The 23,254-nt window shown below is 48.3% G+C and overlaps 1 protein-coding gene across 50 annotated transcripts in view; it reads right to left on the bottom strand.

The window, feature by feature from the left end:
- Positions 1–23,254, bottom strand: part of MADD (MAP kinase activating death domain) — a gene marked incomplete at both ends in the record, with an annotated part of 54,596 nt that overhangs the window by 22,596 nt on the left and 8,746 nt on the right. For 4 of the 50 annotated variants that reach the window (XM_080694317.1, XM_080694339.1, XM_080694332.1 and 1 more), the window contains 16 exons: positions 6,006–6,164; positions 6,495–6,566; positions 8,104–8,204; positions 10,781–10,987; positions 11,264–11,414; positions 11,508–11,694; positions 12,046–12,148; positions 12,500–12,559; positions 14,564–14,665; positions 16,104–16,243; positions 16,612–16,736; positions 17,354–17,511; positions 17,596–17,699; positions 17,949–18,105; positions 19,687–19,922; positions 21,898–22,076. In XM_080694317.1, the coding sequence (XP_080550443.1) occupies positions 6,006–6,164; positions 6,495–6,566; positions 8,104–8,204; positions 10,781–10,987; positions 11,264–11,414; positions 11,508–11,694; positions 12,046–12,148; positions 12,500–12,559; positions 14,564–14,665; positions 16,104–16,243; positions 16,612–16,736; positions 17,354–17,511; positions 17,596–17,699; positions 17,949–18,105; positions 19,687–19,922; positions 21,898–22,076 (2,241 nt within the window). Of the gene's footprint in view, positions 1–6,005; positions 6,165–6,482; positions 6,567–8,103; positions 8,205–9,110; positions 9,165–10,780; positions 10,988–11,263; positions 11,415–11,507; positions 11,695–12,045; positions 12,149–12,499; positions 12,560–14,563; positions 14,666–16,103; positions 16,244–16,482; positions 16,737–17,353; positions 17,512–17,595; positions 17,700–17,948; positions 18,106–19,686; positions 19,923–21,897; positions 22,077–23,254 lie in introns of all 50 variants that reach the window. The other 46 variants (XM_080694308.1, XM_080694319.1, XM_080694321.1 and 43 more) reach the window with 28 other exon arrangements.

The raw sequence follows: 23,254 nt of genomic DNA, 5'->3' as shown, positions 1-23,254 counted from the left end.
GTGTAGCCTGGAGGTAGAAGGGTTTCCAGTACCAAAAAAAAAAAAAAATAGGGCTGGTGCTGGGGGTGTAGCCCGGAGGTAGAATGCCCCTGGGTTTATCCCCAGCACCACAAAATAAATAAATGAATAAATAAATAAATAATAAAACAAAAAGGGCTGGGGCCGGCCTTGGTGGTGCATGCTTGTAATCCCCACGCTTGGGAGGCTGAGACAGGAAGATCGCACATGTTTGAAGCCAGCCTCAGCTACTTAGTGAGGCTCTCAGCAAGTTAGTGAGACCCTGTTTCCAAATAAAATATAAAAATAGGTCTGAGGGTATATCCTGGAGGTAGAAAGCCTCTGGGTTCTACCCCCAGTACCACCAAAAAAAAAAAAAAAAAAAAAAAAAAAAAGGGCTTAGAGGTAGAATGCCCTTGGGTTGAATGCCTGGTAATACTACACACACAAATGTTAATATCCTCTTCCTTACCATCTCTTACTGCTTCTGAGAAGTCTCACTAATTTCACTGGCCATTTCTGCAATATTAGACTTTCTAGTCATTCGAAAGAATTGCAGATTCCAGGCATGATGGCATATGCCTGTAATCCCTGTACATGGGAGGCTAAGACAGGAAAATCACAGGTTTACAGCCCGCCTCAACAACTTAGAGAGGCTCTCGAAAATACAGTGGGACCCTGACTTCAAATTTACCACATGAAGGGCTGCCGGGCATGGTGGCGCACACTTATAATCCCCGCACTTGGGAGGTAGAGACAGGAGGATCGCGCAGGTTCAAAGCCAGCCTTGATGGTTTAAGAGACGCTGTTTCCAAGCCAGGCGTGGTGGCGCACATTTGTAATCCCAGCATTTGGGAGGCTGAGACCAGAGGATCGTGGTTCACGGCCAGACTCAGCTACTTAGTAAGGCCATTTGCAACTTAGTGAGACCCTGTTTCAAAATAAAGAATAAAAAAAGAGGGCAGGGATGTAGCTTGGAGGTCAAATGCCCCTGTGTTCCATCCCCATACCTGCAAAAAAAAAAAAAAAAAAGAGACCGTTTCCAAATTTAAAAATATAAAATAGGTCTGGGAGTGTAGCCCGGGAAGGGTTCCATCTCCAGTGCCACCAAAATAAATAAATAAATAAATAAATACATACATACATACATACATACATAAAAAATAAAAAAATAAAAAAGGGCTGAAGTTATGGCTTAGAGGTAGAATGCCACCCTCTGCACATACACACTCAGTTCAATCCCCAACACCACAAAAAAAATTTTTTTTTTTTTGCCTAGGTCAGAGGTAATCAGTAATACCATGTCCTTTAATAAGATACAGCATAGAATAAGCAGAGAAGCAATTGACCAAAGGTTATTGGAAAATACCTAATTAGCACAACTAAATGCCAGTCTACTGTTTCACAGCCCAGTGCTTTGCTCAGTGGGCCATACTGATTTAATATAATTTATTTCTTGTCAGAATAGCTGTGTGTGTGTTACCTGAACCCAAGGGTGCTGTACCTCCAAGCTATAGCCCCAGCTTTATTCCATTTATTTATTTAATTTATGTGGTATTGAGGATTTAACCTATTGCATTCTACTTCCAAGCTACACCCCAGCCCGATTTTATTTTGAAACAGTCTCAATAGGTTGCTGAGTCTCACTACTTGCTGAGGCTGCCCTTGAATATTCTATCCTCCTATCTCAGCCTCCCAAGTACTGGAATTACAGGTGTGTACCAGCATGCCCAGCTTAATTTTACTTGGAAACAATGTCTTGCTAGGTTGATGAGAGTCTCACTAGTTACTGAGGCTGTCACAACTTGCAATCCTTTCTCAGCCTCTAAAGTACTTAGATTGCAGGTGTGTGCCACTATACCCAGTTTATGTTTCGTTTCATTCATTCATTCATTCATTCATTCATTCATTCATGCGGTACTGGGAATGAAACCCTGGGGCATTCTACCTCTAAGCTACACCCACAGCCCTATTTTTTAGCGTTTTTTATTTTTTTGAAACAGGGTCTCACTGAGTAGCTAAGGCTGTCACAAACTACGACCCTCTAGTCTCAGCCTCTTGAATGCTAGGATTACAAGCATACACCACCACACCTGGCTATGTTTTGTTTCATTTATTTTGTGTGTGTGGTACTGGGGGGGGGGGCCCAGGGGCATTCTACCTCCGAGCTACACCCCAGCCCTATTTTTTATTCTTTATTTGGAAACAGGGTCTCACTGAATTGTTAAGCGCCTCAGTAAGTAGCCAAGGCTGGCTTCAAACCTATGCAATCCTCCTGTCTCGGCCTCTCAAGTACTGGGATTACAGTGTGTACAACCACATCCAGATGAGACAGCCTTTTTTGAGCTAAGAAATTTACATAACTGCTCTTAGCAAACCAACTGTGGAAAGATCCCTTTTCTACCAGCAAGGACAAATAAGAATTTGTTCCCGGAAGGCTCAGGAAAGGTAACACATGGCTAACCAGCTTCTGACTAGACTGACACGCCATGATATTTATCTTAACATTCAAAACAGAAGCACATTGGAAGGATTTTAAATACTGTTATTTAGCCGGGCGTGGTGGCACTGGCTTGTAATCCCAGCATTTGGGAGGCTGAGACAGGAGGATCAGGCCAAGGCCAGCCTCAGCTACTACTTAGCGAGGCCCTTTGCAACTCAGTGAGACCCTGTTTCAAAATAAAGAATAAAAAACAGGGCTGGGGTGTAGCTTGGAGGTCGAATGCCCCTGGGTTCCATCCCCAGTACTATACACACAAAATACATAAATGAGTCTTACTGTAAAACAGCCTTGTAGACTCAGAAAGAGTTAAGATCCATTAAGTTGAGTTGCCCTGATTCTCAATCCTATCCCAACCCTCATTTTGGAAGATAATTCTACTAGAAGAAACCTATAAACAGAAGATGCTGGTCACCAGTATTAAATAACTTATTTAAATTTTATCTTCTACTTTCCCCACAGACCAAAGATAAGGCTCTATGAACTCTTATGAAGAATAGCCACTCTCCTCCCTAACAGAAGCAAGGGTATCAGGGTGTTACGTGTGTCTAAAGAGGTGCATCTACACTGCAAAGCACTGTGTCTAGGGCAGGAACTAAACAGAATTCACTTCAATCCATCTGGCTCAGGGTTTTGGGGTGTCCTGGGGACAGTTCTTCTCCAAAAGCTTTGTTCCCTCAGATATCAGAAAAGACTGAAAGGCAACCCCCTGAGAGAGGGGACTGTGCCTTGTTCACTCCTTTATGTTCCTTTAGTAAATAACTTGACACTTAGTGAATCGCTTCATAGATGTTTATATTTATTTATTTATTTATTTATTTATTTATTTATTTATTTTTGGTGGTACTAGGGATGGAACCCTTCTACCTCTAGGCTACACTCCCAGACCTATTTTATATTTTTTATTTGGAAACAGGGTCTCTTAAGCCAGAGAGGCTGGCTTTGAACTTGCACGATATTCCTGTCTCCACCTCCCAAGCACAGGGATTACAAGTGTGCGCCACCACACCTGGCTATATTTTTATTATTATTATTATTTTTTTGTGTGTGGTACTGGGGATTGAACTCAGGGAAATTCTACCTAAGCTACACCCCCAGCCTTATTTTTCAGTCTTTATTTTGAAACAGGGTCTCACCAAGTTTCGGAGGGTGTAAGTAGCTGAGGCTGGCCATGAACCTGCGATCCTCCTGTCTCAGCCTCCCAATTACTGGGATGACAAGCGTGTGCCACCATGTCTGGCTTTATAGAGAGCCTCAACTACTTAGTGAGGCCCTCTGTAACTCAGTGTGACCCTATTTAAAAAAATAAAGAATTTTTTAAAAAACGGGGGTGTAGCTTGAAGGCAGAACGCCGCTAGATTTTATCCCCGGTACTGCCAAAAACAGGCCGGGCGTGGGGGCGCGCCTGTGATCCCCGCTCTTGGGAGGCGGAGACAGGAGGACCGCGCAGGTGTGAAGCCAGCCACGCGCTGGCTTAGGAGACCCTGTTTCCAAATAAAAATGTAAAAATAGGTCTGGGAGTGTAGCCCGGAGGTAGAAGGGTTTCCAGGAACCCAGTACCAACATAAATAAATTAATTAATTAAAGATAAAATATAGGGGTTATTATTACATTGGGGTTATTATTACATTATTACATCTCATCTAACTGTGCAGAGCACCTAACTCACTCATGATTCAGAAATGGGTGCTCCAGCCCCCAACCGTGGAGTCAGGTGACTGCAAAAGGCCTTAAGAAAGCCAAGTATAGCGGGGAGTAGCCACATCTCTTCACCTTTTCTTTGTGTGTGTTTTGGTGCCAGGGATCAAACCCAGGGTCTTACATGTATTCTACTGCTGAGCTACACCCTCCCTTTCAGGGGTGGGTGGGTGGGTGTGTGTGTGTGTGTGTGTGTGTGTGTGTGTGTGTGTGTGTGTGTGTGTGTGTGTGTGTAAATGCCCCCTGGATTCTGGCAATTGAACCTAGGGGCATTTTTTTTTTTTTGAGGTACTAGGTATGGAACCCAGGGGCATTCTACCTCTGAGCTACACCCTCAGCCCTATTTTTTAGTCTTTTATTTTTGAAACAGGGTCTCACTGAGTTGTGAAGAGCCCTCTCTAAGTAGCTGAGGCTGTCTACGAACCGCGATCCTCCAGTCTCTGCCTCCCAAATGCTGGAATTACAAGTGTGCATCACCACGCCTGGCCAGGGGCATTTTCTATCTCTAAACTACATCTAGACTTTTTTACTTTTTATTTATTTATTTTTTTGTGGTACTGGGGATGGAACCCAGGGAATTTTCTATCTCCGGGCTCACTCCCAGACCTATTTTATACTTTATTTGGAAACAGGTTCTAAGTTGCTGAGAGCCTCACTACTTGAGTAGCTGAGGCTGGCTTCTAAGCTGTGCGATCCTCCTGTCTCAGCCTCCTAAGTGCTGGGATTACAAGCGTGCGCCACCATGCTCAGCATTTTTAAATTAATTAATTAAAATTTTTTTGTAGTACTGGGGATGGAACCCAGAGGCATTCTACTTCCAAGCTATATTCCCAGCCCTATTTTATATATTTTTTTGTTTTTGTTTTTTTGCAGTATTGGGGATGGATCCCAGGCATTCTATCTCCAAACTACACCCCCAGCCCCATTTTTTTATTCTTTATTTTGAAACAGGGTCTGAGTTGCAGAGGCCTCACTAAGTAGCTGAGGCTGCCCGCGAACCACGATCCTCCTGTCTCAGCCTCCCAAATGCTGGGATTACAAGCGTGCTCCACCATTTCAGCTCTATTTTATATTCTTTATTTGGAAATAGGGTTTTACTAAATTGCAAAGGACCTCACTAAGTAGCCGAGGCTGGCTGTGAACCTGTGATCCTCCTATCTCAGCCTGTTAAGTACGGGGATTACAAGTGTGCTGCCACCATGCCTGCCTCTTTATTTTTTACTTTGAAAAAATGTCTTTCTAAGTTGCTGAGAGTCTTGCTAAATTGCTGAGGTTGGTCTCAAACCTGTGATCCTCCTTCAGTCTCCCAAATACTGAAAGTCCAGGTGTACGCCACTGCTCCCAGCCCTGTCTTTCCATTCTTTCTTTTTTTCTTTTTCTTTTTTTCTTTTGCAGTACTAGGGATGGAACCCAGGGGCATTCAACCTCCTCGCTATACCCCCTGTCCTATTTTTTATTGTTTATTTTGAAACATGGTCTCACTGAGTTGCGAAGGGCCTTACTAAGTAGCTGAGGCTATCCGTGAACCGCGATCCTCCGGTCTCAGCCTCCCAAATGTCCATTCTTTTCTAAACCATTTCCCTCCCCCATTAAAAAAAGGGTCTGAAGTCAATCACTAAGTCAAGCAAGGGAAGGAAGGATGGGGAGGGAATGGGGTGGGAATTGAGTAGGGGTTAAATCAGAGATGTGTACATGTTTGTATACACAAGTTTTTTATCCCAATATGATGTTTGAATATAATGCACCAATAAAAAAATTTTAAAGAAAAAAAAGAAGAAAGGGTCTTCTTTTGTGAGTAAACAAAGCTTACAAAGATGGCGCTTGTGGCAGAGTTGGTTTCAATTTCACTGTCAGACAGAGTGGCCCGAGAACTGGCCACGTGGGCGCGGCCCTCACCACCTGGCCCATCACCGGCATTGCTGCTCAGGTCACTGTCTGCTCCAAGGGTTTCTCCAGAACTGTTGCTCACCTGGAAAGGAAAAAAAGTGGTATGGGATATTCCCCAGAGACAGGCCCAGAAGTGCCAGGCTGTGCGCTCTCTGCTGCCATAGAGAAAGTACTCAAGTTCACAGGGGTGTCACAGAGCTTCTCCAAGTGTCTTCTGTATGAGATGAGGAGATGCCCTGGGTGAAATCCCGAAAACACACACCTCGGGCAGGTACATATCTCCACCAAGAGAACTGTGCTGACCCGGGACTGTGAGCAGCCTCCAAAGAGGAGGAGTCCCCGTTTCCAAAGGAGAAATCCACACCCCACCCACCAAGATGCCAGTGTGGTGTTCCCCTACCACGGTGCTAACTTCAGAATCCTGACTTGAGCTGCGGATCATGACGGCAGGACTCACGGGGACGGCAGAGTCTTGGTCAGTTCTCTGAAATAACAGACATGGTAGGGAAGGTGTCCAATCTGTGTTAACCTCCAACACTGTACCTTCCTCCTCCTCCCTCCCTCCCCATCCAGTATCATCTCTAGAGAGGTCACAAGCAATTAACTTTTTTTCCTTAATAGAATATGTGTTTTTAAGCTGGATGTGGTGGCGCCCGCTTGTAATCCTAGCATTTGGGAGGCTGAGACAGGAGGATCACAGTTCATGGAAAGCCTCAGCTACTTGGTGAGGCCCTTTGCAACTCAATGAGACCCTGTTTCAAAATAAAAAATAGCCGGGCGTGGTGGCTATTTTTTGTAATCCTTGTAATTCCAGCATTCAGGAGGCTGAGACTGGAGGATCACAGCTCGCAGACAGCCTCAGCTACTTAGTGAGGCCCTCTGGAACTCAGTGAGACCCTGTTTCAAAATAAAAAATAAAAAGCCGGATGTGGTGGCGCACGCTTGTAATCCCAGCGCTTGGGAGGCTGAGACAGGAGGATCGCGCAGGTTCGAAGGCAGCCTCAGTTACTAAGTGAGGCTCTCAGCAACTTACTGAGACCCTGTTTCCAAATAAAGTATAAAAATAGGTCTGGGAGTATAGCCCAGAGGTAGAAAAGCCTCTGGGTTCCACCCCCAGTGCCACAAAAATAAATAAATAAATAAATAAATAAATAAATAAATAAGAAAAAAATGGGGCAGGGAGTGTAGCTCGGAAGTCGAATGCCCCTGGGTTCCATCTCCAGATCCACAAAAATAAATAAAAAAAGAAAGAAAGAACAAAAACAGGGCTGGGGGTATAGCTCGGTGGTAGAATTCCACTGGGTTCCATCCCTAGTACCACAAAAAAATAAAATAAGTGTATTTACATTAATAAAAATAAATGCTCATGGTAGAAAACACATGAAAGAGTAAGAAACTAAGAATAAGCCACACGTCTACCACCCACATTAACCACTGTTTTTAGTATGCTCTTCCTTTCAGTCTTTTCTTTCTTTCTTTTTTTTTTGCAGGTCTGGGTGGGGATGGAACCCAGGGGCATTCAACCTCCAAACTACACCTGCTGCCCTATTTCTTATTTTGAAACGGATCTCACTGAGTTGCAGAGGGCCTCACTAAGTAGCTGAGGCTGTCTGTGAATCGCGATCCTCCGGTCTCAGCCTCCCGAGTGCTGGGATTACAAGCGTGCGCCACCACACCTGGCTCTTTCAGTCATTTCTAAGTACATTTTAAAAGTAAAACTGAAATCATACTGTATATAGCCTTATAAACATTTTCCCCTATCACTACATTTTGATAACACAATCTTTAATGGATACTAATATTATATCACAGTATGTATTGTACACATTTAATCATTTCCGTATTGTTGGATATTTATGCTTCAACTTAGATAAGTATCTGAGGGCTCAGGGTGAGGCTCAGTGGTAGAAAGTTTGTCTCGTATGTGTGAGGCCCTGGGTTTGACCAGCATGGCGATCCTGATAACAGCATTCTGCAACAGCAAACTAAACCCTGGAAACTTTAACAAGGCCGTCACAAACCTGGGAAGCAGGTGTCAGGCTCACACCACTATCTGCGCTGATCTGGGACTTCTTCTCCTCAGTCTCACCAAGGTCAAAGGCAGGCTTGGTGACTTCCGGCCCTGAGTGGGGGAAGACTTCTGTTACTTGGCCCACAGGCTGGGGTGGGCTGGGGAAGGGAATGGGGCAGCAGCACAGCCTGGTCCCAGATCGCTTCAGCAAGTCCCAGTCACCTTTCCAGGGACTGCCCCCACCCCAGGGACCCAGTGGAAGCAGAGGTCCCCAGACGCCTGGAGACCCACGTAGGACAAATCAGGCCTGGCCCTCTTCTCAACCTGAGAAAACTGTGCAAATCATCCTAAAACAGAAAAGTCCCACAAACAAACATCTAGACCACACTCCACAGCACCCAGAGTCACAGCTTCACAGGTGTCTGAGGACACTTAAGACTCCTCGGGTCACTCAGTGCTGCCCACACAAACATGTCCAAAGGGGCCCGGAAAGACTAGGCCCAAAGAGAGAAAGAAACACTGCTGACCCCCACCCTATGTCTACATTTGAGGACAAAAATACCCCATCTTACCCCCACACACAATGGTATGGCAGAAGGACAGAATGACAGAAAGCGAGAAAGCGTGCCTAGGCAAGCCACCAGAGAGCTGGGCAGCTACACACTCAACACGGAGGGACAGCAACCATCTCTGCCAACTGTGCCCACAGGCCTGGCGGTACGGGCGCATCAGCCACTGCGGGCGCCACCATCGACAGTCTCCCCACCAGCTCTGCCGCAGTGGATCCAAAGCCGGGGGGATTTACTCAGTAGACACCCTGACTGCAACGTGGGGAGGGCAAGAGGCAGCCTACAAGCCATACACCTAGGAGCCACATACCACCTACCTGCTTTCAGTCCAAAATCCCCCCAAGAGCAAATTTGGGGTGGGGCTGACAAAAGGAGCCTGCCCCAACTGGGCCTGGGGAGTTGGCAGGTATGGGAGACTTGGGGACAGGAAGGGGCATTTGTTCCTTACTCTGTTTTTCCAAAGCTTTTTGCTTTTTCACTTCCTGGTGCTTGTTCCACAATTCTACCCCAGATGCAATGCAAGCAGGAGAGAAAGACAGAGAGTCAGAGGCTGGTAAGACAGACAAAATGGAAACCCACCCCCCAAGTTGATTCAGGATTACCAATAAAGAGACACATGGGGGCAGGGCTGGGGTGGGAGAAACGAAAGATCCACTGCCTTTCCCTAAACGCATGAACTAAAGACTCCTCCAATTCTCTGAAACTACCCCGACATGTCAGTTTGCGCTGGAAGGGCCCTCCATCAAGCACCTTCTCTTTGCGCAAGGAAACTGATCCTGAAAGCTGGAGCGCAGAACTTAGGATCAGTCTGACACCCGCTACTCCATGCTCTCTCTGCCAAATGAGCTGAGAAACAGCAGCTCTTAGAGATGTCAGATAAGAGGAACACTCATCTCAAGCAGCCAAATGCTTCAGAAGCGGGGACACCAATGTGTCTGACTCAATGGACTGGATGGAGGCCAACACGCAGCCAGTCGGCATCCTTCCTTCTCACTACCCCAAAACCAGCTCCCTATAAGAACTCGTATTTGCCCTACCAAGAAGCCCATTCTCAGCCAACTGTCTGTGAAAATGCCTCCAGCAGAGAATATGAAATGATCAAGATTCTCATCTCCACGGGACAAAGCAGAAAGAATACTGATCGGTACAATCTTTTCCTAAATGGAACTTCAGAGTTTAGTGTGATCTCCTCATTTCCCAGATAAGGAGACAGAGACCCTGACAGGGAAGCGATTTGTCCAGAGTCCTAGATCTAGTTGTGGGCAGATACAGGACTCACACAGCAGACCTCCAGACTGGCAGGTCAGTACTTTTTCTAGAACATGACATCAGGCAGGAGAAAGCCAGGGTCAACTGCCTCGATGACAGCAGTATGTTGGCTGGTGAACTGCAGCTCCCCTCAAAAGGGAACCTCTTTACAATTTGTGGGAACATAGACAACTGCTAATGGCTGCGGTAAAGAGGCATCAGCTGGGAGCACCTAGAGCCAGGAAAAGAAAGGTACAGCCTAGATGGCTCAGGACAAGCAGAGTGAGCCAGACGGGGGTGACAGCAGGGAGGGCGTGGAGAAACACCAAACATAAGCAACCTTTTAATCGAGCCCAGAGAGGGAGGGCTTAAAGAAAAGCTGACTCAGAAATCTATACCTCTGAGGTCTAGAGCCCAGGGAAGCAAGGCTGCCAGACATGCTGCTGCGGAGCAAATTCAGAGGAGTGTAATGCTCACATGGGGAAACGGGCTTCAGACACCGAGAGGCTCATAATTTTGTAGCTCAAAGGTGAATCTATGCACTTCATTATAGCTCCCAATTCACATGGCCTCTCTGCTATGTGAATCCAGGTGTAAATAAAAAGAGGAGCCAGGAGTACAACTCAGATTCCATGTGCTAAGCCTCACAGGGCCTCTAAACAAAACTTTCATCCTTCCTCTAAGATGCTGGTGGGGCTTAAGGGATAGAGTGTATTAAGAAATGCCACTGGAAATGGACACAGACCTACCTTCCTCTCTAGAAAGCAAAGCAGAGAGAAGAGAAAGGCAGGATTCTGGATGGATTGAGAGTAGGGAGGGATATTTAAGAAACCAGGACCCCTCCAAGTCACCAAGCACAGTGATACGTACCAAGAGATGCTACAAAATTCTCTTCTTTTAAACTTCTGGTGTCCAGCTCCTTGGGACCCTTTCCGGTAGCACTTGGTGCTCGAGGTCCCAGCGGGGGGACTCTCAGCTGTGCCATAGCCTTTGGCTCCCCCCGCCCAGCCAGACCAGGATCCTTGCCAACTGGGGTATTTACACTTTCTGTTGGACTTCTCTTCCGTTTGTCTGGTTCTGAGGAAAAGATCAAATACAGAAAAAGGTCAAAAAAGGTAGCAAATGAGAATCAAGGGAAATGAGGCAGGAGAAGCCAGGATACAGGAAGATAAGGGATAGAAGTGCAAGGCAAGAAAAGCTAAGACCTTTATTTTTCCTGACAGAAAAATTTCTGCTGCATACACATACACTAGAGGAAAAAAATCCCAAAGCCTGATTGCGAAGCAGCCTAGCACGGGAGCAGTGCTTTCCGAGCCTGGGGACGGCATGCCGCCCGGCGGGTGTGAGCCCTACCTTTACTATAGTAGTGGGTCTGGGCGATCTCCAGAAGCCCAAAGATGCTGGCCATGCCCCCCAGACCTGCGTGGGCATAGGACTGCTCCAGGCTAAGGATTGTGCACTTGAGGAGGTCTAACATTCCCTTGTACACCTTCCGGCTGATCTCCTGCAACGAAAACCCAAGGCCAGAGCTAGCAAATTCCCTTTTGCATCCACATCCCTCTGCCCAGTTGATCCCGACTCCCCACCCAGCACTGACCACATCTGGGATGACGTCCTGCCGGGCATCGTCCTCCGACTGCACGGTGCGGTTCAGCTTGCTCAGGACAAAGACCCGCAGCTGCTCGCTCTCCAGCAGCCGGCGTACCTTTTTCATGTTGAGCCAGCCCACGCCCTGGCCGTCCAGCACGCTGTGCACCACCTCCTTCAGGAACTGCTGGTTCTCGCTACGGGGCCGCATACCACATCTGTGTCACCAGCTTCTTGGCAGAGCACCCCCCCTTTGGCCAGACCAGATATTTGCCTCCAGGAGCAGAATGCCAAGCCAAGTCTTCAAATGCCCACGGCATCCCCATCTCTTCAGAAAACCTGTCTACCAAGACCCACCACTACTGCTTCACCCTCCTCGACACCGTGAGCCATTACTACCTGGGGGTGGGTCAGAACGACAAGTGCTGGCCGGAAACTGACTTCATTTACCCCGAGAGTGCCTCCATCAATCCTGAGCAGCCCTCCAGTTTTGCATAGGAATCACTACCTCCACCTGAGTACTTTGTAAATGGCTCTGAATTTATTACCTAGAATTGCTGGATCGGCCCTGGGGTGATGGAGGTTCTCTTCTCACTGTTGGGCTGTGCTTAATGACAGATGACTTCTGGTCCACTAAGGCCCTCCTGTTTCCTACGGCAGGGAGGTAAGAGTGAGAGACATCACTGTCGTAGTCTGGGAGTTCGCAGCAGCACAGCCCTGGGTCACCATGTTCCACGCCTACTTCCCAGCAGGGCTGGGTCGGTGGCACCAGGGCGTCGCACACATGAGAAAGCAGCCACGGCAGTTTGAAGGAGGCGGGGAGGGAGACTCAGGCCACTCCACATGCACCGGCAGCAGCCCCACGGGCGGCACGGGTGTCGTGGGGACGGGCAAGGCAGGTCACTCATGTGATGCCACTTGATCCATGAGGAGGGCGGCCCTCAGGCAGGCACAGAAGATGCTAGGAGAAAAGGTCATGCACAGCTCACGGGCAAGACCCACCTTCACCACTCCCAGGGCCGGCTTCAGTAACAATCTCCATTAGAGTATTTAGCCCAAATACTGGGACACAAAATACACAATTAGTAGGTGCACCACAATACCGCATCCCCTGTACCCCTCGATGGAGCAGTAAGTCAGATCACCCGAGCATCCTCCCAAAGCGGAAACTTGGTTCTTGGGCACATCCGAGCAGGAGACAACCGAGGCGCTAAGAAAGACCATCCTTAAGGCCAGGGCCTCTCAAAGCCAGGGTGGGTAATGACACAGAGAGCCTGGAGGAACTAAACAGGCACATGCATGGAACAGGGACCACTGGTTTTCACGAAACATCCAGCACAGGGTCCAGAGGCCTGTGGGGACCACGGGAAGGGACTCATCTTGCAGAGGCTGGCGAGGGGTGGGCTGTGATGAGAGGTGGCGGGGGGGATGAGTGCAGCAAATGAGATGAAGCGGCAGCCAGCGACGAGCGATGGACTCACTGTGGCGGTGCTGGCCAGCGCCCAGCGCTGCTACTCTGAAGACCTCCCACCCCTCTTCCTATGTTCCCACCCCCACCAAAGATCATTCCTGGGAGTGAGGGCTCACTTAAAAAATACATGGAACACAGGTGTGGTGGCACACACCTGTAAATCCAGTGCTTGTGAGGCTGAGACAGAAGGATCCCAGGTTCGAGGACAACATCAGCAAGTAGTGAGACTCTCATCAACCTAGTGAGACCCTGTTTCCAAATAAAAATTAAAAATAGGGCTGGGGGTATAGCTCAGAAGTAAAATGCCCCCGAGTTCAATCCCCAGTACCACAGAAAAAAACAAAAAGCATGGAAGCTAGATGTAATGACAGGCCTGTAATCCCAGTACTTGGGAGGCTGAAACAAGTGGATCACAGGTTCAAGTCCCAGCCTCAGAAATGTAGTGAGGCCCTCAGAAACTTAATGAGAACCTGTTTTGAAATAAAAAATAAAATAGGACTAGAGGTAAAGCTGGGAGGTAGAATGTCTCTAGGTTCTATCTCTAATACCACCAAACAAAAAAGCTGAGCGTGGTGGCATATGTCTGTAATCCTAGTGCTTAGGAGGCTGAGACAGGAGGATCACAGGTTTGCAGACAGTGTCAGCAACTTAGTGAGACCCTGTTTCCAAATAAAAAATAAAATAAGGCTGAGGTTTTAGCTCAAAGGCAGAATGCTCCTGGGTTCAAAACCTAGTACCATGAAAGAATAAAAGAATACATGGAGTTGCTTCTCACTATACTTCCTACCATAATTAAATATTTCAATATAATATCAGAGAAATCAAACGAAAATCAAATTAAGCCGGGCGTGGTGGCGCACGCTTGTAATCCCAGGACTTGGAGGCTGAGACAGGAGAATCACAGGTGTGCAGCAGCCTCAGCTACCTAGTGGGGCTCTCCACAACTTAGTGAGAGCCTCTTTCAAAATAAAGAATAAGTAGGGCTGAGGGTATAGCTTGGAGGTAGAATGCTCCTGGTACCCCAGTACCACATACACACACACACACACACACACACACACACACACACACACACAAGTTCAGAAAAGCCTCTCAAATTGTCAGAGTTCACAAGTGAATTGAAACAGGGTCTTAACTGGCTGTGGAAGTCAACGTGCAGTCATAGGCCCTGAGCAGGTAGGAAGCTGCATGGAGAGAGAGGCTGAGCTCACAAATTCTTCCAGGCTCTCCAAAGCCACAGCCACCCTTCCGCAGGCTGGCTCCCGGGGGGAGCCCCCAGGTTCATGCAGTGGGAGCCCGCACATGACTGGGGGCCGCTGATGAGCCCTATGTTAGTCATGTACCTCTGACAAGGTCCCCCAGGAACAGCAGTAACCCCACAGCTGCCATCACCCTAAGGATATAACAGAGCCTATCAAGCTAACAGACACGGTTTCTATCTGACAGCCATGATGTGCGGTGACAGCCATGAGAAGCGCCATGAGGAGCAACAGCCAGCTCACATGACTCAAGGGACACAGGGCCCTGACAAGCACCCGGAAGCCCACCACAGCTCCCACAGAGACCTCATTTGGCAAAAGAAAGGCTGTAGCTACCTTTCAGACTAGGGAATGGTGTGGTCTTCTCTCGGGCACCTTTGGTGGGCAGCGTGAGGTTTGAAAGACTGAAGCTGGTACTGTGGTTCCGGTACAGGCTGCCTATCGAGGGGCAGGTATGAGAGCAATTGAGTCAGCAGCACAGGTAATCAAAGCATTCTACCCTAGTGACTATGGCCCCATCGTCACCTCCCTCCTCTCAGACAGCACTGCAGTGTGCTAGATCAGACCTCTCTGCTCTCTCTTAGAAGGGATCAAGTCTGATCATGGTTCACAGCCAGCTTCAGCTACTTAGTGAGGCCCTCTGCAACTCGGTGAGACCTGGCTTCAAAATAAAAAATAGGGCCGGGGGTGTAGCTCCGAGGTAGAATGCCCCTGGGTTCCATCCCCTGTACCACAAATAAATAAATAAATAAATAGCACCACCCCTCCTCACTACTAGAAATATTTGCTAAGCACAAAAATCAATTTCATATAGATTTCAAAGCATGGTCATAAAACGTTCTCACTAGGTTTGTGAGATATCAATATCCGATATCTTAAAGAAGATATCAGATATATCCCAAATCAGATTCTAACAGAATATTTCCGTAAAGTATACGTATAAGTGTGTGGCTTAGAACTGAATGCTTCATTTTCAGTTGACCATTCATCTGTCCTGCCTGAAACGGAACCTCCAGGTGTAACAATAGTGACTGGAGACTAACTTGTCCTTTGTGTGTGTGTGGTATTAGGGATGGAACCCAGGGGCCTTCTACCTCTAGGCTACACTCCCAGGCCCATTTTATATTTTTTATTTGGAAACAGGGTCTTACTAAGTAGCTGAACTGAGGCTGGCTTCAAACCCACACAATCCTCCTGTCTTGACCTCCCAAGTACTGGGATTACAGGCGTGAGCCACCACACCTGGCTATCTTTTTTTTTTTTTTGGTACTGGGGATTGAACCCAGGGCCTCATACATGCTAAGCAATCACCTTACCATTAAGCTATATCCCCAGCCCTCTTTATTTCATTTTGAGACAGGGTCTTGCTAAGTTGCCCAGACTGGCCTTAAACTTGCAATTCTCTCGCCTTAGCCTCCTGAGTAGCTGGGATTACAGGCATGTGCAACTGAGTTTGGCTTGTTTGTCCTTTACTGATCTAAAAATTTTCATCTAAAAATAGTTTTCATCTAGTTGGGCATGGAGGCACAGCAATCCCAGTACTTGGCAGGCTGAGACAAGGATGGCAGGTTCACAGCCTCAGCTACTTAGTGAGGCCTCTACAACTTAGTGAGACCCTGTTTCAAAATAAAGAATCAAAAATAAGGCTGGGGGTGTAGCTCGAAGGTAGAATGCCCCTGGGTTCAATCCCTAGCACCACACACACACACAAAAAGTCTTCAGCTAAAAATACTTTATTTAGTATCACTCAAATGATCTGAATTGGGCTTGATGAGGCCAACCAGCCCACGTCTCAAGGTCTAAGCATCACGTGTCATGGTCAGGCCGTACCGTAGAGGAGCGGGGACTGAGAGATGGGGCAGCTCAAGGCACTTACTGGCAAAAGACATGATGCCCCCGAAGCCCTCGGTGCTGTTGCTGGAGATGGTGGAGTTGGGGGAGCTTGCTCGGGAGTCTGACTCCGCGTCCGAGTCACTTGCCAGTTTCAAGCTGTTGGGCCGCAGCAGCTTTTGAGCCCTTGAATGCACAGTGGCACCTATAAGCCCAGGCAGGGGAGCCTAATCTCGGGAGTGTGGTCCTGAGCTACACTGCAGTCGCTGCTCCCTTCCCCAGATCCTAGCCCCCAGGTCAGAGCACCACCCCCCGGATGGCAGGCCCAGACAGCGTTCAGACTTCTCAGACTTTGTTACCCTCGCCAGGGCCCGCTGCAGCGCGGCCCTTCACTCACCCATCTAGAAGGGACCCCAGGCTCTCACCGATTGCCATTGACATGTTGGCTGAATCGGGGAGTGTAACTTTCCCCCTGCTCATCCTCATCTTCCTCAGGGGGAAAGCCATATTGGGGCTCGAAGTATGGATTGTCATAGGTTCGCCGGCGCACTGACCCCTCTCCAATCTCTGTCTGACGCCTCTCCACGTTCGATTTGCCACTGCTGGGAGGCACGGCGGGAAGGGGCTTGGAGATGCCCACTGCGGCCTTCTCGTCCATCTCTGCAGAGTCAGCAGGTTCCTAAGGGCCACAGTAAGTAAAAAGTGGTCACCTGGTGCCCAGTGATGCCTTCCCACAATCTCAGCCTGGCCGAGCCAGCGGGGCCCGGGCTTATCAGATCCTTAGCCTGTGGAACGTGCGGGTAAACATCTCTGTGGCATCCCTGTTCTCTGCCCCCAGACTACACAGTGGGAATCCTAGCTACACCCTGAATGAAGCCAGTGACTTCATGGGGTCAAAATTACATCTCAGAGCCGGGTGTGGTGGCGCATGCTTGCAATCCCAGCATTTGGGAGGCTGAGATAGGAGGCCTGCAGTTTGAGGACAGCCTCAGCTACTTAGTGAGGTCCTATGCAACTCAGTGAGACCCTGTTTCCAAATAAAAAATAAAAAAGTAGGGCTGAGGGTGTAGCTCGAGGTAGAATGACCCTGGGTTCCATCCCCAGGACTGCCAAAATAAATAAATAAATAAAAACACAAAACGACTACATCTCAGCAGCTCTGAGCCATAAGGCTATGGAGAGAAGCTGGGAGGAGTGTGGGCAGAGAGACAAGCGCAGAGCCACGGCAGGCTCTGCCACAGAGGCGCGGCCCGCGGCCCAGCGTGGCTCTCACGCCGGCCTCCTGTCCTCACGTACAGAGGCTGCTCCGGTGCTGGGGCTGGAGCGCAGCGGGGGGTCTCCCTGGCCGGCCTCGCTGTCGGGGGCAGGCTCCTCTGCTTCCTCTTGATTCTGCAGCTCGCCCATCCGCACCTCGCTGGCGTCTCCCAGTGCTGCGTGCGTCAGAGGATCCACGCCTGGCAAAACCCAAGGGAGACAGGTCCAGCCTCCTCGGCCCCAGGCCCCGCCCCGCCCGGAGCCGGCCAGTCCCCCACACTTACTGGGGGTATCCCCATTGATGTCGCACTTCATCATTTCACTGACGAAGTCGCCCAGGGAGGAGTAAGAGGAGCTGGAGTCATCGTAATCCATGCTATCACTGCCACTGCAGAGGGAAGTGCACGAGAGAGAAAGAAAGAAAACCAGAAAGGGACAGGGAAATAAAAAAAGAACCAGCAATTAGAACTTGGAGAAACAAAGAGGGGAGCACACTTGACTCAGGACCAGGAGACAGTAAAATCAGGAACCCAAGATAGCAATCAACCAAGACAGAGTGCTGGCGGCCACGACTGACACCTCACCGCTGCGGCCTGTGCCTCCCCGTGCTGACGAGGGGCCGGGAGGGCACGCGCACCTGTCGTCCGTGGGGTCTGAGTCCGAGGCCCGCTCCGGGGGCACGCTCAGTGCCTCTGCCAGCTGAGAGTTGCTGTCGTAGACTCGATAGTGGATGGGCTGCAGCTGGTGAGCATACCACTTAGGCTTGTCACCAATCAGAGCTGGATCAAACATATCTACCCCAAGAAGAAAAGGAAGAGTTAGCTACAAGGAAAGCACACAAAAGGAGCCGGGCGTGGTGGCCCACGCTTGTAATCCCGGTACTTGGGAGGCTGAGACAGGAGGATCGCAGGTTCACGGCCAGCCTCAGCTACTGAGTGAGGCCCACTGCAACTTAGGCCCTGTTTCCAAATAAAGAATAAAGAAATAGGGCTGGGGGTGAAGCTCAGAGGTAAAATGCCCCTGGGTTCACACCCTAGTACTGCAACATTAACAAATAAATCCCACAAAAGAAAGGCAGGGAAAAGTGTAAAGCAAAGCAGGCCTACCTATCCCACTTCTGGCTATCTTTCCAAAGGGACTGAAATCACAGAACTACGGTAATATATGCACATTCACGTTTAGAGCTACAAAATTCACACAAAACCAACCTAGGTGTCCGTCAACAGGTGAATGGATTATAAATTATGAGATAGAAACACAATGGAATTCTACTTAGCAATAAAGAATAAAATGTCTTTTTTTTTTTTGTACTGGGGATGGAGCCCAGGGGCATTCTACCTCCCAGCTACACCCTCAGCCCAATATTTTCATCTTTATTTTGAAACAGGGTCTCACTGAGTTGCAAAGGGCCTCATTAAGTAGCTAAGGCTGCCCCCAAACTACGATCTTCCGTAGTCTCCCAAATGCTGAGATTACAAGTATGCACCACCACAGCCAGATCTTGTTTTTTTATTCTTTATTTTGAAACAGGGCCTCACTAAGTAGCTGAGGCTCCCAAGTACTGGGATTACAAGCGTGTGCCACCACGCCCGGCTAAAAACAATGTCATTTTCAGGAAAATGGGTGGACCTGGAGAACATTATGTTAGGTGAGATTAGCGGAGAGTGAAGGGTCACATGTTTTCTCTCATATGTGGAAACTAGGGAGTAAGGGAGACCAGAGGGCCGTCAGATCATGGAGGAGGTCCAGTGCAGCCGGGGAGGTGGTCTAAGAAACGGGGGCAGGAGAGGGAGAGTCAATGAAGGAAGCACTTCCACTGCCATTATGCCCACATGTGAGCGTATCAACGTCAATCTCAACACCTGGTATGAGGGAGGTGGGGGAGAGGAGGGAGCCGGGGACCCCACCAAGTGCTGTGTGCATGGATGTCATTAACCTGGGAGCCATATTATGATGTGAGACCGTAACGCACCAATGCAAATAGAAAAAACAATTTAAATACAGCTGAGCCGGGCGTGGTGGCGCACGCTTGTCATCCCAGCACTCAGGAGGCTGAGACCAGAGGGTCGCGGTTCGCAGGCAGCCTCAGCTACTTAGTGAGGCCTCTGCAAATCAGTGAGAACCTGTTTCAAAGTAAAGAATACAAAATAGGGGAGGGGTGTAGCTCGGAGGTCAAATGCCCCTGGTTTCCATCCCCAGAGCCGCAAAAAACAAAAATAAAAATAAAAATACAAAATAGGGCAGGGGGTGTAGCTCAGAGATCAAATGCCCCTGGGTCCCATCCCCAGACCCACAAAAACAAATAAACAAATAAATAAAGCTGAACAAGAATGAAAGGGGCGGGAGGAGGCCAGGGCGCGGGCGGGTGGACTCACTGTTGTGGATGCGCTGAAAGGCGTAGTTGGTGGGATTAAGGATCCACTCTCCGAAGTACTCCACGGCCTGAGTCCTGGCCAGTCTCTCCGCAAAGGCCGTCTGCCGGGGACGGGAGGCTAGGAAGGAGCCAGCCTGGAAAGCTACCACGGGCCGGGGGAAGAGCCGCAGGGTCCGCGTGTGCATCTGAAAGCCCTGCAGCACGTTGGCAGAGTTGAAGAAGCGGACCATGGCCACTCTGGGGAAGGATGGGATGGTAAGCCGACCGAGACCCATACTGAGCAGAGCGTCCACCACCCAAGGTCCTGGCCACCTCCCACAGCAAACCTTTTCTTTTTTGGCGGCACTGGGGACTGAACTCAGGGACAGTCCACCTCTGACCTTCATCCCCAAACCTTTTCATTTTTTAATTTGGAAACAAGGCCTCAATAGCTACAGTGCACTGGCCTCAAACCTGCGATCCTCCAGTCTTAGCCTCCCAAGTACTGGGATTATAGGCCTGTGCCACTGCGCCCAACCAACGTCATCCTTTAACAGGCTCCCGATGTCAAAGAGAGAGAGAGGGATGGGGAGGGAATACACCAACTCATGTGTGCACGTATGTTTGTAGAGCTTTGACTCTCACTCTGATGTATAATCACACTGCACCAATAAAGAATTGGGAAAAAAAAAAAAAGGATAACTCTGTAATCCCAGTACTTGGGAGGCTGAGACAGGAGGATCGTAGTTTCATGGCCAGCCTCAGCAATTTAGCAAAGCTTCCACAACTTAGTGAGACCCAGTTTCAAAATAAGAACATAAAATAGGCCTGGGGGTGTAGCTCAGAGGTAAGAATGCCCCTCGGCTCAATCCTCAAACCATATTAAAAGAAAGGTATGTCGCCCCCTCCTCCCTTCTCCTTTGCAGTGCTGGTGACGTGACTCAGGCCTCCCACACCTGGGCGAGTGCTCTACAGGGAGCTACAGCCCCAGCCCTTTTCATTTGTTATTTGAGAAAGAGTCACACAGTTGTTCAGGCTGGCCTCAAACTTGGGATCCTCCTGGTCTCGGCCTCCAGAGTAGATGGATTAGAGGCATTCTCCACCACACCCAGCTTGAGAGAGAGATTTTTTGAGTACTTTGGTGGTGCTGGGGATCGAACCCAGGGGCATTCTACCTCTGTGCTATACCCCCAGCCCTATTTTATTTTTTATTTTGCAACAGGGTCTTACTAAGTGACTGAGGACCTCACTAAACTGCTGAGGCTGGCCTCAAATCTGGGATCTTCCTGTCTCAGCCTCCCTAGCACCTTACAAGCATGTGCCATCATGCCTAGATGAGCAATATCTTAAAGAATCATCAGTTCTTCCACTCAGACTGTGATAAGCTATTTCTTTTCTCTCTCTCTCTCTCTCTCTCTCTCTCTCTCTCTCTCTCTCTCTCTCTCTCTCTCTCTTGCAGTACTGGAGATTAAACTCATGGGCATTCTTAGTTACACACCACCAGACCTTTTTTTTTTTTTTTTTTTTAATGTTTTTGTTTTGAAACAGGATCTTGCTAGGTTGTTGAGAGTCTCACTAAATTACTAAGGCTGTCTTCAAACCTGTGATCCTCCTGTCTCAGCCTCCCAAGTACTGGGATTACAGACTTGAGTCACCATCCCCGGCTTTCTCTTTGCTTTTGCTTAAGTGGAAAATATGATCAAATATCATACACACATAAAGAAACTTGCTCTGGGAAGTAGTCTTCCCTAAAGTAAAAGAGAAGAAAAAAAATTTTAAACTCATGACTGGCTGGTGCATGCCTATAATCCCAGTTACTTGGGAGGCTGAGGCAGGAGGATTGCAGGTTCGAGGACAGCCTCAGCAATTTAGCAAAGATCCTGTTTCAAAGGGAAAGAAATAAGCCAGAGGTAGTGGTACACACTTGTGATCCCAGCATTTGGAAGGCTAAGACAGGAGGATCACAGTTCACAGACAGCCTCGGCTACCTAGTGAGGCCCTTTGCAACTCAGTGAGACCCTGTTTCAAAATAAAGACAAAAAAAATAGGGCTGGGGATGTCACTGGGAGGTAGAATGCCCCTGGGTTCCATATCCCCACCAAAAAAAGAGAGAAAAATAAAAATAAAAAGAGGGCTAGTGTGTAACTCCGAGGTAGAATGCTCCTGGGTTCCATCCCCAGTACCAAAAAACAAACAAACAACAAACGCGTGGCTGCACAGCGCTTGGGCTCACCGGGTTGCCACGTCCACCGAATCCACGTCGTTGCCGTAGATGAGCGGGTTGAACTCCGTGGAAGGTGTGGACTGCAGGTCACTCGAAGGTCTTCCCAAGAGCAGCGGGATCTCCTGGCCGTCATGAAACTTCTCCAGATTGAGGATGGGCTGGGTGTTGAGACTCATGCTGGCGAGGGCCTACAGGACAACAAAAAGTCCCTCACAGGAGACTCCCAGGCACCCAGCCACTCAGCTGGCGGGAAGCTTCCTAAGGTCTTCTCCTCTATCCTCCCGTCAAAAAGTTCACAGCAGGAACTGCTCATTTGCAAATCATGACCAATTCATCTCAGAGGCTCCATCTCTGAAAAAGGACCCAAACTGTTTTAGCCTTTAGAGAATAGTCAAATTATATAGCTGACTGACCTGTTATTTATTTAAATATTTTGTGATACTGAGGATTGAACCCAGGGGCATTCTATGGCTGAGCTATTTTTTATTCTTTTGTATTTTATTTCTTTGGTGGTACTGGGGGTGGAACCCAGGGCTTTCTACCTCCGGGCTATATTCCCAAAACCTATTTTATATTTTATATTTGGAAACAGGTCTCACTAAATTGCTGAGAGCCTAAATAGCTGAGGCTGGCTTCGAACCTATGCAATCCTCCTTTCTCGGCCTCCCAAGTGCGGGGATTAACAAGCGTGCGCCACCCCACCCAGCTTATTTTTTATTCTTTATTTTGAAATAGGGTCTCACTAAATTGAAGAGGGCCTCACTAAGTAGCTGAGGCTGGCCAAAAACCTGCAATCCTCCTATCTCAGCCTCCAAAGTACTGGGATTACAAGTATGTGCCACCATGCCTGGCTCAATTTATTTTCTTCAGAAAATGTTTTTTTTTATTTTTTCTGGGTTTTTGTTTGTTTGTTTTTCTTTGTTTTGGTACTGGGGATTGAATCCAGGGGCATTCTATCACTAAGCTACCTACACCCCCCCCCCAGCCCTTTTCCTGGTTTTTTTTTTTTTTTTTTTTTTGAAATAGGGTCTCACTAAATTGATGAGGCTGGCCTTGAACCTGTGATCTTCCTGTGTCAACTTCACAAGTACTGGGATTACAGGCATGTTCTACTATGCTCAGCCTTATTCTTTTTATAATGAAGAGCTTTTCAAATTGAAGTCTATGTTGAAATATAATTGAAATGTAAAAGAGAGATTCTCTGGAGGCCATAAGGAACCAGGGCCTCTTGTGCTCAGTGCTCCCAACCTAACCCAGGCCCTAAGAGGTTCCATCTGGCAGTCTGAAAATCACTAGGACCAGCAGTGCCTTTTTTTTTTTTTTTTTTTGTACTAGGGATTTAACCCAGGGGTTAAATCCTCTGAGC

This window comes from Muscardinus avellanarius, assembly GCF_963383645.1.
Source record: "Muscardinus avellanarius genome assembly, chromosome: 1".
NCBI classification, from domain to species: domain Eukaryota; kingdom Metazoa; phylum Chordata; class Mammalia; order Rodentia; family Gliridae; genus Muscardinus; species Muscardinus avellanarius.
Note: the sequence above shows the minus strand (reverse complement) of the source record. Positions and strands in the feature narration are given on the sequence as shown.